Source organism: Camelina sativa, chromosome 20, assembly GCF_000633955.1.
Source record: "Camelina sativa cultivar DH55 chromosome 20, Cs, whole genome shotgun sequence".
In the NCBI taxonomy this organism is placed as follows: domain Eukaryota; kingdom Viridiplantae; phylum Streptophyta; class Magnoliopsida; order Brassicales; family Brassicaceae; genus Camelina; species Camelina sativa.
This window is the reverse complement of record NC_025704.1, coordinates 10,779,360-10,795,557: the sequence shown is the minus strand read 5'-3', so window position 1 is coordinate 10,795,557 and position 16,198 is coordinate 10,779,360. Positions and strand designations below refer to the sequence as shown.

At 36.0% G+C, this 16,198-nt stretch overlaps 4 protein-coding genes across 5 annotated transcripts; all 4 read right to left on the bottom strand.

The window, feature by feature from the left end:
- On the bottom strand, positions 1,205-3,763 carry LOC104770407 (floral homeotic protein PISTILLATA). Its single transcript, XM_010494831.2, has 5 exons — positions 3,270-3,763; positions 2,199-2,260; positions 2,003-2,102; positions 1,740-1,910; positions 1,205-1,624 (listed from the first exon to the last, which is right to left on the bottom strand). Exons 1-5 carry the CDS (start codon positions 3,522-3,524, stop codon positions 1,490-1,492), a joined length of 723 nt encoding a protein of 240 aa, XP_010493133.1. The 5' UTR covers positions 3,525-3,763; the 3' UTR covers positions 1,205-1,489.
- LOC104772392 (blue copper protein) lies at positions 5,522-6,565 on the bottom strand (the record flags this gene model as incomplete). The annotated part of the gene is made up of 2 exons (XM_010497014.1): positions 5,522-6,136; positions 6,394-6,565. Coding segments are annotated over 2 exons (621 nt in total), but the record flags the coding sequence as incomplete, so codon positions are not given.
- On the bottom strand, positions 7,375-9,838 carry LOC104770404 (zinc finger CCHC domain-containing protein 9). The gene is made up of 8 exons (XM_010494826.1): positions 9,534-9,838; positions 9,386-9,441; positions 9,033-9,195; positions 8,853-8,941; positions 8,637-8,769; positions 8,425-8,517; positions 8,221-8,323; positions 7,375-7,905 (listed from the first exon to the last, which is right to left on the bottom strand). The coding sequence occupies exons 1-8, from the start codon at positions 9,711-9,713 to the stop codon at positions 7,499-7,501; spliced, it is 1,224 nt and encodes a 407-aa protein (XP_010493128.1). The 5' UTR covers positions 9,714-9,838; the 3' UTR covers positions 7,375-7,498.
- LOC104770406 (nuclear pore complex protein NUP1) lies at positions 9,934-15,332 on the bottom strand. Of its 2 annotated transcripts, none has more exons than XM_010494829.2 (8): positions 14,905-15,332; positions 14,353-14,411; positions 13,608-13,771; positions 13,163-13,370; positions 12,549-12,869; positions 12,383-12,466; positions 10,918-11,550; positions 9,934-10,653 (listed from the first exon to the last, which is right to left on the bottom strand). In XM_010494829.2, exons 1-8 carry the CDS (start codon positions 15,194-15,196, stop codon positions 10,165-10,167), a joined length of 2,250 nt encoding a protein of 749 aa, XP_010493131.1. In that variant the 5' UTR covers positions 15,197-15,332; the 3' UTR covers positions 9,934-10,164. The 2 variants fall into 2 exon arrangements, with proteins under 2 accessions (XP_010493131.1, XP_010493129.1); XM_010494827.2 differs by having other exon boundaries at positions 9,934-10,677; positions 14,905-15,321.

Genomic DNA, 16,198 nt, shown 5'->3' with positions numbered 1-16,198 from the left:
TCCCTTTTAGATAGAATTTTACATCTAGTGCCCATGTCATATAATTTTTCCCAGAGACATCAAGGGCGGCGAATTCAAGCTTTGCCAAGTTTGACATGATTACTATATAAATAATTAAAAAAGTTTGTTAAATACAAAATTTTATGAAATAATTTTGTAAAAACTTGTTTTAGCAATTAATATCAACTATAGAACAAAATTATAAGCTATATAATATATTCATAAATTGAAACAATTAATTTAGGAGGCATAGCCTTCCATATAATTAAAATATATAGATCTGAGCATATGATCAAGGAGGCAGAGCCTACCATAATGATCAAGAATGTAGATCTAAATGATCAAGGAGGCAGAGCCTACCATTAGATCAAGAAATATATATAGTCTTTTACTCTATAGATAATACATATAGTAATATGCATATAAACTAATTAAATTAAATTAAATTTAAATAAATTTAACATAATTTAAATCTTACCTCAAACTTATGACAGATCGCAAATCGCTTATGCTCAAACTTGTAACGGATCGAGAGTCGTTCATGCTGATAACATGTTGTGAATTATAACTAGAATACACTTATGAGTTTTGTGTTTTGTAATATTTTGTGAAGTGAACAAGAAATAATCAAGAGAGGGATAGAGTGATGTAGGGATGAGAGAAAGAGAGATTGGGATGTCTTTTCCTTTTGATCAAAGACAACAACTATATCACTTACACTCTTACACAACACTTAAGCACTAAGCCTATTTATAGTGAAGTAAACAAAACATGAATCACCTATTCTTTAGCTTTGGTAATGACAAGTGAAAGTTGGTGTAATATTACAAAAACAAGTGTCCTAACATGGATTAATCATACTTCTATTTCATAATACAAATATATTTTTCATCTCCAACTAGTCGTAACTGGGATATTAAGAAGTACTCACCGACCATCTATGTATCCACCTTTTTGTCAATCCTCCATCCGGTCTCATGGCGATCTGTATCCAACATTTAGTCGACGATTTTTTTTTTCTTTTTGAATGGTGTTAGAGACGACATTACTAATTTACTATTGTATAACACTTTCACCTTTACCTTTTTTAATTGTATTCCAACTTAGATTAATTAAATAATGGTTTTAACACATTATAGTACGTAGTACATGTGTAACAAATATTCAGAAGCCAATTCTAACTTTAAAAAAATTATTTTCTTCATTAAAATCGATTCATAAAATAGCTTATCAAAATAACAGCCAATATTAGTTAACACACACATGCAGTTAGTTCCAAACGGTTAAGCACACCATACAAACCAATACATATAGGTCATAATTAAGCAAACAACACACATATAGCATAATTAAGTACAACAAGTCCGACTCCGATAGAGAGTATAGATTTGGCTCGAGATTAATACAACACGCACAGATATATAATGACACAGTAAAAGGACGACGGAATAGATAGATCTTGATGATAAGATTTTAAGTCTCACGATGATCAATCGATGACCAAGGACATAATCTTTTCCTGAAGATTTGGCTGAATCGGCTGCACTCTATATCCAAATTGCCCATCATGATATCTCATCATCAGTCCTCTTGCGTTGCTAGCTATAGCCATCTCCTGTTGTTGCTGCAATTTCCAAAAAGCCATATCCATATTTCTCAAAACACAAACATATACGTATTAATAGTTTCAAACCAAATATCATACGCAAAAGCCTAATATTATTAATATACATACGTACCAGCTGGAAATGGAGTTGCCGATTCTCCTCTACAATCATCTTNCCTGTAAAAAAAAAAAAAAAAAAAAAATGATGTACATTATTACATATTCCATCCTGAAAGCTAAGTAGTAAACAATATAAATTGTTATATATGCTCACAGCTCTTCTCTTTGTCATGATGATCTCCGACTGTGACAATTAAGCAGACCAAATAAGAGTTAAATGGTGAATGTATTTTTTTATATACATGTGTATGAACGAACGTAGAGATGTACACATGCCTGGTGGTCTCGGACTTTGTCGAGGCCGTGTTCAATGGCGTGCTCTACAGCCATCAGGTTTTTTAAGTTGAGAGACTGTATATCTTCCCCCTTCAAATGCCTGTATTCACAGTTTATATTCAGTACTTAGCAAGATTATTTCTATCAAGATACCTCCGTAAAGATATGGCACTTTACTGAAGGGTAATCGACTGACCTGAGCTCCAGTTGTAAGCTATCATTCTCTTTTTTGATCCTATCAATCTCATTGCTGAGGTTCTGGAGACCAATATTATTCAGCATATATATATGTTTAGATGAGTGATTAGTAGATTTTAAGAATTTACATCACAGAAACAAAAAAAAAAAAACTCACTTATTAATACACTAAACAAAGTTAAGAAACAGATCTGGTTATCAATGACAAGTCTCGTCTCTTTCTATTCATGTTTCATGCAAAACATATAGAACAGTAATACACATATCTTGAATGGTATACACATAAATATTAGGTAGGGACTTAAATGGTATACAGCCCTCTGTATGCTTATTACTCTATAGAGATATATCTCATTTGTTAGAACTAAACCTATGATTGTCAGAATTAAATTAATAATAATAAATAATATTTGAAGTAAAAGTATTTTTTAATTAGGATAAATCAAAAAGTATGATTTCCCAGTTTTCAATTAGTTTTGAAAGCCACAAATGTAAAATCAGTAAACTGTTCAGATATTCTCATTTATATCACATCCCAGATTTTCTCTCAATAACCTAAAACTTGAATTTAACTCGCTTAAGATTTTGCCTTGGTGTGGTTTCAAAACACAGTTTGTGAATACATGTTTAGATATACTCTACAATATATTGAAGACCTATACAAATTAAGCACGAACGAAAAAAAAAAAGAATAACTTCCATGTTTTGTGGCTCCATGTCTTGTTGAGTACAAGAAAATCAATAAAGAAGCTTGGAAGGCTACACATACAAAGAAACCTTTGTAGATCTGCATCTAGGGTTCGAGGGTTTTCTCCTTTGACATATTTTTATGAAAGAAAATTAAATAACCCATTTTATGATATATATATCTAGCTCAGAATATTTGTTTTTGAGACAAAACACTAATAGTAGATCTGCATCTAGGGTTAAAGATTCAAGGGTCTTTTGACATGTTTTTGGCAAAGAAATTGAAAACCCATTTCATGATTTTGGCCATGGAATATTATTTGAGACAAATAAACTATAGATTATATAAAAAGAGAGAGAGAGAGAGAGAGAGAGAGAGTACCTCATGCTTAGCATCCCATAGTTTCTTGCCAGATAACTTCTGATATTGGTCCAACATAGCACCAAGATCCATGGAAGGACAACAATAATCAGTCATCTTACCATTACTGGCAAAGATTATGAGAGCAACTTTTGCATCGCAAAGAACTGTGATCTCTTTAGCCTTCTTGACCAACCCATTCCTCCTCTTTGAGAACGTCACCACCCTGTTGTTTGCGTTCTCAATCCTCTTTATCTCTATCTTCCCTCTACCCATCTTTCTCTCTCTCTCTAAGTACTCTTTCTCAATTTTAGGGTTTGGTATGAAATTGCTAAGAGATGTGGAGGAGAGGATATGTGTGGTTTATATGAAGAACAAGAAGAGGAGCATTGGCTTTAAAGCAACATTGATGAGAGAGAGAGATAAATGCTTGATTAACCTTGAGAGGTGAAGAGAGACTTTGACAGTTTGGGATTGAAAACAAAGCTACTTTCTTAATGGCACAGTCATGGAAGGCTTGTTTTTGTTTCTCTTATTACACATAGTCATAGCCAACTCTATTCTCTCTTCTTTTTTACACTACCAAAAATATTTTTTTAAAAAGTGAAGTAACATATAATAAAATAAAGCTTAAAATAAAATTAGATTTATTGCTTAATGAACACTCTTTGCATGTGATTGATGTTTATTTGCTTTCATTTGATTTGATTATCTGTCTATCTCTTGATAGATTAAAGTGTCGCCTGATTAACCTATGGTCTCTTCCATACAATGTTTTCTTCAATGAACTGTAGATTGTGATTGATTTGAGAAAAAACTATTATTCTATGTCTAAAATGTTCAAATATTAATTACATATGAAATGTGATCAAACTTTACTCTTATATATATATACAATTAGATTTGAGATTTAAGAGTTCCGATGGGTTTTCAGTGACAAAATCAAGTACAATTGTCTGACATCATTCTGCACATAAACTTCTCATTTCGTCTATCTAGAAAATGAATTAACCCGTAAACCAACAAGATTAAATTAAATTAGTACCGGAGTTTTGAAACTTTTTAAGATTTTAAACCAACAAGATCTGTGTGTAGATTTTATAACCACCTTTAGTTTTCTACAGGTTCTTACTTTGGTAAAGCCAAGACTTGCTATTTCAGGAACTCTATGTCATATATAGGTCTTATCGAATATCGTAGCTACACTATAAAAATCAAACATATATTAAATTATTGAAAGAAAAAAAAGGAACAGTGTAATTACCGAAGACTTTGGTATAACCACTGGAACTTATCATGCTTACACATTATATTAAGGGGAAAATGTCATGCATCATGTTGTTGAAAACAAAACAACAAGCTAAGTGTTTTGACCAAAACAAAGACTACAAAACAAGTGTATGGTTTTTCTAAATTCACGTCAATCAGACACGTGTCGAATTATTGTGGAAGTTTGTGGTCGTATGTCGTATTTACTACTTAGTACGTACGGACACACTATATTAAAATTGTGAATATAGGTGAGAAACGTCTCCCTAGCTCGAAACGAAAAATATCACATTGCCATTGAATTAGATAAACATATGTGTCTTTTTAAAGATTTTTCTAACTTGACTTCTATAGTATTGCGTAGGCAAATTTTGTCTGAGATCATATACATGAAAACTAGACAAACTGAATCAAGAAGATGGAAAAGTGTACTATCTTCCGGATGCTTGATAAAGACATCAGGAATATCATTCATGCTAGAAGCCATCGCAAACGGTTCAATCGTCTAATGAAGTTCTGGCTAGTCTAAATCTCACTGTCTGTGATTTTNGCTAAGTGTTTTGACCAAAACAAAGACTACAAAACAAGTGTATGGTTTTTCTAAATTCACGTCAATCAGACACGTGTCAAATTATTGTGGAAATTTGTGGTCGTATGTCGAACTTACTACTTAGTACGTACGGGCATACTATATTAAAATTGTGAATATAGGTGAGAAACGTCTCCCTAGCTACACCGAAACAAAAATACCATATTAGTATTGAATTAGATTAACATATATGTGTCTCTTTAATATTTTTCTAACTTCGGTTCATGTTTCGGATTCGTGAGTGTGATTAAAGTATTTAGAAGGTAAATTTTGTCTGAGATCATACATGAAAACTAGACAAACTGGATCAAGAAGATGGAAATCTTTTATGAAATGTGGTAATAATATATAGTCAATGATGTGGAAAACCACTTTTTTTTTTTTTTTTGGCAACAGAATAATCACATATCGAAACTCATACTAATCACAAGTATAATTAAGACGTTTATAATGACTTGAAAACAAGTCTTTATTTTCTCAAAAAGAATAAATATACGTACATGACTGTAATAGAATTAAGGAGAGTATAAGGTATATAAAACAAACACATATTGATTAACTAAAAAGTTTCGAGTGTGAACTCAAAAGAGAGCAACAACAGCGGAAACAAAAGCAACCAAGAAAGTAGCACTTCCTAAAGAAGAAGCGGCGGCATTTCCAGCAGCTGGGGTAGTGGTGGTTCCGCTAGATTCGGAAGGTGTTGTGGTCCCGCCAGCAGTGGGGGGAGTGGTGGCTCCTCCGGCACCTGGGGTTGCCCCAGCTGGTGCAGGGGAAGCACCGCCACGAGCACCTGGAGCTGGAGTAGCACCTCCTCCTGTAGCACCAGCAGCAACTACATTGATGGCGAGTTTTTGACCAAAGCGGCAATGGTCACTGACGGTGCAGATAAAGTATTGTGGTCCAGTGGTGTTTAGCCTGATTTTGACCGGAGGAACGGTCATGACGCTGATGGGTTTCTCTTTGTCGCAGTTTTCATATGCATCTTTTGTTACAACTGCCACATCGTGCCTTTCAGGAGCGAAATCAAATTCTGTAATAAGAATATCAAAAAGTTAGAATATATATTCATTAGTTTTTTAACAAACTAATGATTTAATATATTTATATGTGAACTATTAACATCAGTCGGTGGAAACTAAACTAATCATTTTTTATTTATATAGTTCAAATATGCTCCAAAATAATATATATATATAGAACCAAAGAAATAACATCACCGACATGATCATATCTATGAACGATCGGACAAAATCGACTGTTATAGAAACAAAGAAAAAGAAAACTCACCGAGCTCGTCGCCTACTTTGAAAGTTTTACCGGCCGCCCAGGTAGTATAGAACTCGAGGTCCATAGGTCTCGTCCACTCGGTATCACCACCAACATCGTGGTCCTCCGTCTCAGCGAATACAGCAACGGCAGCAAAAGCCAAAACCAAAAACGTAACCGCTTTGAAAACNTTTTTTTTTTTTTTTTTTTTTTTTTTGTGTTGGAAGGACTCAGGTCACCCCTTAATCTCTTTTCTTGGTCGATTTAAAACTATATCTGTATGTCGTCTCTTTAAAAGAATTTAAATGACCCTTTTGATTTTTGTGTGTGTTTTGTAATGGTTTCAAAAAGTCTTGCAAACTATTTATAGGACAATAAAGGAGAGGTTGTTCACAAAGGGGTCAATTACGAAAGATACGCGAAGACGCGTTACGTGGTGTGTCGTTGAATTATTCAACTTTAGATTTTATCAATTTTGGTCAATTTTTGCATGCTAATGCTTTTCTTTTTCTTGTCCACAATTGTTATTTTTAGCGCGTGTAAAAATAGTCCGTTAATAATCTTTTGATGAAGTTAAGAAAAAAAAAAAAACGTGACTATTTACTTTTTGGTCTTTTATATTTTAGACTAAAATGTAACATTCTAATAATAACACGATGATGGTAAAGGACATCGTTGAATAGTAAGAAGGATACTAATGTTAGAAAGAAACAAAAGAGTTAAATGTCAATGGATATGGCTGAACTATTAGGTACGTGTGTTAATGTACGTCGACATCTAGCCATCTAGGCAATTTTGTTATACATGGATAACATTTTAGAAATTTCTAGGGTCGATATTGTCAATGAACGATCCCTCTTTCTTTGCGTGGGTCCGTTGGCACCAACTCTGGTCGTGCTCAATAAAAATCAACCCAAAAGAATTACGAATGCGGTCATAAACCGAAACCAAAAGGGGTCAAAGTCGCGTCAGATTTGTTGAGTTTTGAGAAATTGGCCAAAAACCGATCAAGGACCAAAGTGATTGATTAATCCGATTCTTAGAAGGGCCCATAAGCAGTGTGAGATTGGTTATTTCTGTTTGTTTTAAGAGTAAAACAAAGCCTAACCAATCCATAGACACATGATCAAGAACCTTCTTGCTCTAAACAAGAATCACTATCTGAAACTTGTTTGCTTGGACAAGTTCTTACATTATGTCCCTTTTTCTTGCAGAACCCACAAGCATACCCTCCTCTCACTTTACCAACACCATCTTCCTCAGAATCGCCAACACGGCCACTGAGTTTCACTCTGGTCAGTTTCCGGCAAGTTCTGCTGTTGTGACCGCTCTCACCGCATATCCCACATTTGTGATACCTTGTGGAAATGCCTTTAGTGACCTTTGGTTTCGACTTAGGACAGGTTCTTCGGTTATGACCTTTACCGCCGCAAAGCCTACATCTAATTCTTTTGTCCGCGTCAGTGCCCAGTTCTGGACAGTAATGGCTTCTATGGCCTTCCTGTCCGCAGCTCTTGCAGTAAAATTTAATTCCTGAAACAAAACAAAATGATTTTTTACCATTTCCTGGCTTGCACTTGCACAAGAAACTGTCACCACAAAAGGAAAATCAAAACCTATATCAAAACCTATATATCTACAGATTCTCTCTGAAACAACATGGTATCTCACATTAACAATGTTAGCGCCAATGTTATCCAAAGATATACTATTGCTACCTTAAGTAAGTCTCAACCTAACTCGTACCACATTAGTTAGAGAATGTAACCAGATAAAGTTCCCGAAGAAAAAAAAGGGAGTACTAAATTGAGCTGAACTCTGAATTTCTTACCAAGAACTGAGTTTTACCTTTCATGGATAAGCTTCTCTGTTCACGGTTTTCAGGGTTACTGAAGAAAGATTTCATAGATTCCGATGCATGCTTTCTAGCAGCTGGTGTTCCTTTAGCTTTCTAGAGCACAAATAACACTAAGTAGATTCAAGTAAACAAAACCAAAAGTTTTTCCATGTAAAATTCAAGTTTTGAAAACAAAATGGGAATTGATTACAGACCTTAATTGCAGCTACCCTTTGAGCATGAAGTACAGGATCACGATGTATAATCTTCATTCGCTTACTAAAAAGTCCAGTCTTGGCATTGAGACTCTATAATAAAACCATATTTAGACTGACTATAATTTTTTTTTTTTCCATCAGACTGACTATAATTATACCCCATGGATAGAGTATGATATCATGAAGAGGAATACATGAATAAGACTAACTTTAAGAGATCGGCTGATCTTTTGTCCAACTTCAGGAGTGGGTGACTGGTAAATCCGCTTCGATTTTCTCCTTTTACTGAACTTAATCTCTAGATTATCAACCTCATCATCCTCCTTTACTCTAAATGGAGAACTGTGGCAGAACAAAAAAAAAAGAAGAGATTTATTAGTTAAAGAATGATCAAAAATGAGATATCAAGTCTTGAATAACACTACCTGGATCTAGCTTTCTCCCAAGGTCGTTCATCTATTGATTCTTCCCATATGACACAATCTCCCAAACATCGGAGACAAGTCATTATGCCCTACACAAAATTAAAGCACAGTTTAAATAACAAGGAAAGACTTTTGTTACGCTATGAGTTTGAAGTCACTAACACTTTTGTATTTGAGTACCTTTCCTTTGCATTGAGGGCAGTCCAATCTGGACCTCTCGATTCCGCAATTTGAGCATGAAGTATAACCTCTTCCTCTACAAGTTGGACATGGAAGCTCTCGAATGTACTGACCGTTTGGACCAAACCATGACCTTGGTTCGCGCGAATCACCAGATATGATCCTGAAATAAACCATCACCAAAATGCACATTTTGAATCTCAGCCTAATTGAGGACATACCAAGTTGACCACGTAACTAGAACACTGATAGCCTCATTGGTCTTTTGAGTTCAGGAGCTCTTTCATGAAACTGATCGTATTTTACAGACCTTACAGTGAATTCAGCTTTAAACAAGTGTTGGAAACTCTTACCTGGGCTTGAAATCAACACCAAACAGTTCCTCTGAAGGATCATAACCCATCTGTCGCTGTTCAAAGCAGGGCATAAAAAAAGGAGAAATCGCATCAATGTGAGTACAAAGATTGGAGAATTGTATACGATTTGTAAGAGGTATAATACACTGTTTTGTCTGGAAGATGAAACTGAACCATCTGTGTTGTCCGAAGAGGAAGAAGAAGAAACCGCGCGAGGAAAGAAGGCGAATTTTGAGTTGGGATTGAGTAGAAATAGAGATAGGGTTTTCTTCTTTATGCTCCATTGTGGCTGAGAAACCTGAAATCTAGCATGAATCGAGCACATGAGGAGTGATCAAATAACCACTTATCAAGGAAGATCAGGAACAGGAACACCCACCACACACACATACACGAGTGTTCGTCTGGGAAAAGAGAAGCTTTTTTTTAACTGGCTGTGTCTTCGAGATTGTGGCTAATACGCGGGGGACGATACTAAACGTGGCACATGTTTTTTCCACTCTCTCTAATTGAACCCGGAGTTGCAAAATTTAAACACATGATTCTATTCAATCGACCTTTTTTTATTTTACTTTCATCGTATAGATGAACAATCCTGATTGATGATTAAAAAATCAGATACAACAGAAATCAATCATCTCAAAATGAATATAAAATCAAAACACATGATTCTAGGCAACAAAATTCTACTCTCACAGTAAGGTAAACAAAAAAAAGAAGTAAAACTAAGAGATTGGAAAAGTTACAGGAAACAAAAGACCATCGTCCTTGTTTTTTTAACAGCAAACACCATCACTTCCTGCTGAGCCGAACGGTATTCTCTCCGTCTTTTCAGACCCAAATGTGAATTCGATACCTAAACTAGCATCATCCTCCTCATTGATCACCTCTTCACTCACAGAAGGAAAGTCAAAGACCAGCGGCGACTTTTCCGCTCTCTTACTGTTGAAACTATATTGAGGAATCTCATCATCCTTTGTTGCTCTATGATGACTTGTAATGGCAATACCACCACTTGGAACTGGGCTTGTTGTGAATGGCATGATGGATGGAGTTGTAGGCTCTGATGATGTTGCTCCATCTGATGAAGAGACCGGAAATGTGAAGCCAGCGTTTGTACCTGAAGGGACTGCCCATTTTTGGAATGGCTTGGCTATTGAGATCGATGGAAGTACAGGTTTATTGTTTCCAAGTGAATGAGATGGTGGTTTGGGGAGATTTGCAGGTTCGCCTCCAAAAGAATAGGGAACAGCTTTTGCTGCGTCCTGAGAAGAAGTGACATCAATTTTCTACAAGAAAAAAAAAATCCAACTGTTACAAGTTTATTCACTTTCCGCAGAGATCTTGGTTTTTTTTAAAGTCACAAAATATGTAAAAGCACATGAAACTTGTAACTTCCTATGTTACGGTATATATTGAGGTTACTCACACTCAAAAGACAAAAGCAGCAAAGAAATCAAAACCTTAACCCCCTAAACCTTGATGCAATATGCGTTAAAAAAAAAAAAAAAAATCAAGTGCTCAAATACCTCTCCATGTGTGCTTCTGGAAAGAGAACTCTTAGGCTTCCCTAACTCATATTGGACTGCGGTACCACTGCTACCTGCTGCCTGAGTTCCAGGAAATATTCCATTTGACGCTGGAGCGGTCTTGGTCATTCCATTTTGAGTGTCAGCGGTGCTATTTGCAGGAGGTTTAAGCACAAAGGACGACTGATTGTGAGAGAAAATGTTCCGCACATCTTCATTCAATTTAGCTGAGCCATCCTTTTTCACATTGTTGGCGTTTGAGCTGCTTTGTTCAACGGTTTTCGAAGACTCTGGATATCTCCAGGAAGTGGCAAGCTTTAGCTCAGCAGATTTACCTCTGGGGTTGGACTGGGACCGTCCAATCTTATCCAATATTGTCCTAGCAATCTGACTAGAATGTGGAGGCACAGTCGGGGTACCAACTTCTGACTCTTTATGCTTACCATAAGTTGTTGTCTGGGACCTCGATAGGTAATCTGATTCCCCTGTTTCAGAGCTCTTTATGATATCAGAATTTTCAAAACGAGATGAACCACGTGAAGGTCGTGAATAAGGAGACACAATGGATGGCGTGGTGCTCTGGCGAGATCTTCTACTGGGTCCAAAAAGTCCGCCATCTCTTCCCTTGCTAAGCTGTGCACATTAGAAAGTGGTTTATCAGGTTCAACTGAGGAAATAGGATTCAGCATATAGAAGAAACCCAGGTAAGATTCAAAAAGTGGCATAATGATTACTCTAATTTAAAACCAAGTTTTGGAAAAGGTAAAAAGACCTATAGGATCGACACTATGATCAACCACCCTTTCATTTCACATTCTTTAAGTATACATTAGATAACCAGTCAAACACTATTTAGGCCATAATAAATCAATTTCATCAATCTAGTGACAGAAACGGTACTTTGAACCAATCAAGTAACCACTACAGTCCCTTTGCAGAACATTCCATCTTAGGTAGATTTCCTAACACCAGCTCAAGAGGTAAACGTGGAACTAATTTTTCACAGAGAATACCTCATTAGGACCTAGATGAAGCAAGAATTATATGATTCTTCTATTCGATAAATTGACTGCCTATCTCTGATCAAAGTCAAGAAGGGTTGGCACTTGCAAGTTAATAGATGACATCGGATTTGTTTTTGGGTAAAAATAGATAAAATTAGAAATAGCTCGATATATACTCTAGAAAGTGGGAATGTTTAGTACTGTAGACTTCTTATCCCTTCTGAAGTCCCATAAAATAAGCTCCAGGACAATTGAAAATCATCAAGCATCAGAGTTAAGAACGACATGTTAGAAAGAAGCCACCCAAAACATCTATTTAAGGAGTCTGGAAGTGAAAATGACCAGGAAAAGTACCATAGTTTCTTTAAGCTTGTCTTAAAGTTTACAAATGTAAATAGTATGCACACTATGTTATAACTCTTATAGGTAATCAGAATTATAGAGCATAAAGAGATATATACCTGGCCATATCTTGTCTGCACACTTTGAGAGGGAGACTGGAGGTTGCTTAGGCGCTTGCTACTATCGTTCTGCAATTGCATCAACTGGGCAAAATAAAAGAATGAAACACCTCAAATATACCAAAGATTTTTGACCAAAAAAGTATAAAGTAAAACCTCCACACACCTTTGACTTCGAATTTGAAAGGATGGTTCTAGAATATGGGGTCCTTGGAAAATTTTGAAGCCCAAAGCTTTCTCGTTGAGGTGTTGCGAAACCAGATTGCTCAGTTGACTTAATACCAGGCCAACAAGCAGAAGGCTTGCTTGATGGTGATGCAAGCGATGATTTTCCGACAAGCATACCCGTATCAAAACAATCCTTTTCATTTCTTGCTACAAAACCTTGGGAGCTACTTAATGATGTCTGGCCTCCCATGTATGCCTTAGCAAGTTCTGCAGGTGAAAGACCAGCTTCATCGTGTATCTGTTTGTCTTTGTCAAAAATCTATAAGAAAAAGTAAATGCGAAAAAGGTGAGTAAACTAAAACATTAATTTAAGAAATAACGACCAGAGAAGAAAGAGACACCAACTCTTTGATGAATCAAATATATGAAACTACATAGCTCTTTCTGTTTACCTATTTCTTAATAACTTTCCACAAACAGTCCAACCTCAAACTACTCATAAAATCTGCAAACTAAACTTCTAGAAGTTTCCGGCAACTCATGTATAAATGCTACTATGCTAGTGTCATCAGAACATCCTAACAAAAGAAGGCTGGATAGCAAGCAACTCACAATTGACTTAGGAAGTGGGGTTGGTGTAGTCCATAGTTCACTATTAGCATCCTTGCCCCCAATTGGCTCTTTTCTCTTATCTAAGAAACTCATATTTTTCTTGGCTCCCTCTCTCAAAGAAATCTCCAAAGTTCTCTCGTCTCTCTTAACATCAGGTAGATCAATAGCCCTTGAAGATATTATCTCTATGAGACGATCAGTTTCAGCCCTGGATGAAAATTAAAAGATGTCAGTGCAAAAGTGGTCTACGTAAAAAAAAAACAATTAGAACTGTAAAGAAAAGATGACACAAAGGCCATGAAATTAAAGCTGCCAGCAAATAAGATACTAATGACCGAGACATGACTAAGAAGCATTAACAAAATAACAATCAAAAGGAAAGAAATTTCCATCAAACATCATTTGAATGCAATTATGCAATGAATGAATACACATAATAACATACTGTGAAAACGATTTCCCTTCCATTAGCCTTTCAAGCTCCGAGATTGCAACGGCGTCATTTAAAGCTGTTTCCCCTCTTATCTGTGCACTGATACTGAAATTGCCATCGTTCACGTTTGCTGTACCGCTAGGTCCTCCCTCTTCAAATGATGCTGACTCTAGTTTCTGCACAGTTTCCCGAATCATTTAAAGCGAGAAAATGATATATGTTAGCTATTGTAAATCACAAAAGCAGGTATCAAATGATGTAGAGCACAAAACAGTAAGAGTACATCTTTCTAATGTTATACAAAAATCTGTTTTAAACTCTTATTATATTAACACAATCTCACAAAGAGGGAAAAAATTCATGACTGTTTTCATTGGTAACACATTCTTTATTCTACTAAATCAGATGCAATATAAAACATCCCGATAAGACAAAAATAACTTCCTATCGTACAACACCTTGGTCAATTTGGGATCTCAACGTAGAATCAATTGAGACATTAACGAAAACGAATTTTAAAAGTCGCCTAACCGTAAAATGTCAAAGATACCAAAAACTCATTTGAATAAAACTTCAGTATGATAAAGAATGCTTTTATATGGTGGCCCTTATTGCAAAAGCGATTGATAATATAGCACATGAAAAAAGACCACAAGAAAACACATTAACAAGTTCAAAAGAAATCAGCTTAGTTAAAGCAGTAAGTTCCCAATTGAAGTTTAAGAAAAGAGAGGAGGAGGAGATGAAAGACGCTTACATTTAAATTTGTGGTTGTACTCGGAACATTCTCCTGTGTATCATCATTCTGCAACTTATCTAGTAGAAAGAGAGGCCAAATGTTAAAACCATGACAGCTGAAATGAAATCCATTAGCCGATATTAGACAACATAACTCATCCCTCTGGACTAAATTGTAATTACATCCTCAAACGATGAAATAACAGTTGCCACTCACTTGACACTAGGAGCAATTTAGTACCACTAAAACATACATGTAGTCAATATCAAAGTTGTCTCACTAGCAAAAGGATAAACAGAGGCTAATACTAACAAACCGCAATCAGATTCTATAAAATACCACTTCAATCAAAACCAATAGAACTCTCTTATATCCTGGTGAATGTCACTTCTAATTTACAGGATCGTGAACAATTTCAACAAACCCTAGATACTCGTAACCAAAGGGATTCTAATAAAAAAACAGATACAACCATGGAGGTAAATCAAATTAATCAACTCCCAAAAAACTGCAGAAATTTTTTCCCGGGATAGAAGCCTTTAAACGGAGGCTAGAAAGAGCGGAAAAAACCTTGATGTTGATGTTGATCGTCTGGAGCGGTAAGAGCAGGAGGGGAGGTGGCTTTCGAGAAGAAGTAGGGAAGTATCCGCGTAGCGCCGCCGGAGATAATCCGATAAGCAGGATCGACGATTCTCGAGATCCACGGCCTCCGTTGTATTTGGTTCTGTGGTGGTCGAGAATACGGCGTCGCCGCATGCCTCCTCGCGGGTTGCCGCGTCAATTTGCCACCAGCACCTCCCGTCGGATAGCTCGACGTCGCCGCCGCCGCCTCGGAAAACGACGCTTCTCCTTCAATGGCCATGAACTCGCTCTTTTGTTTCAGTGTTCCTTTTCTCAAATTATTTTTACCACTCTCTTATAGAAAAGAATATATATTTTGTGTTCTCTCTCTCTGTTGGTATCCCGAAAAAATATATTCGTAAAAGTGCAGTTGCGCTGTTTTTAAGTCAAAGAGTTGTTTGTTGTTGTTCATAATGTATGTGGGTGTTTTTTTTTTACATTTTTATCTTTGAAAATTATTTTTGTTAACATGTTTTCCGAATAATCTAGAAAATAGAATAATATAAATTCGTTAAAAGGAAAATTGGACAAAAAAATAACCATGATTTTGTATTTAGGATTTTAGTAAAAACACAGAGCCTAAATAACAATATCAAAGCCTCTAAAGGTATAAAAGAAATATTTTATTTAGGAGTTAGGATTTTGTTGGTTAATAATATCACTTTAGAGTTTTTTTTTTTTGTAACACTAATTTCTTAAAAAACTATTTTGCTTACTAGCATATATTTAACTGTAGTTTAAAAATTATAACACATTTAGTCTTGGGTTTGTGTGAGTGATCGTATACTTGCTAGTGGGAAGTACTGCACGATTAGTCTCAAGATCGAGGCGGTTTAGCATGTATTAAACACCATGGTTGGCAGCTAAAGGGGTTTTGCTTCTGTAGAGTTAAGTACCCTATTCTGCTGATCACAGTCTACAAAACTTCAGGTCACATGGGCTGCTCACTCACTGCCCTGGCTGAGCATACTCTTAATGGACTTAATGTTACGAGACTTCTCTTCGATTGTCTTTGCTCGACATGACTGGACTGACCCAAATAGGTTTTAACAAGAATTGCCAGTAGTTCTCCTGACGACCACTATCAGCCTCACTAATGGCACCGAAATGGCACATCAGCAGAAGAACAAAACTAGCAGCAAGTCGTCTTCATGGGTTGTTCTCCAATCTCCACTGTAATAGGTTTGGTGTGTGCATGCTTTAGTTCTAGACCGGTCAGTTTCATCTAAAAATAGATATATAG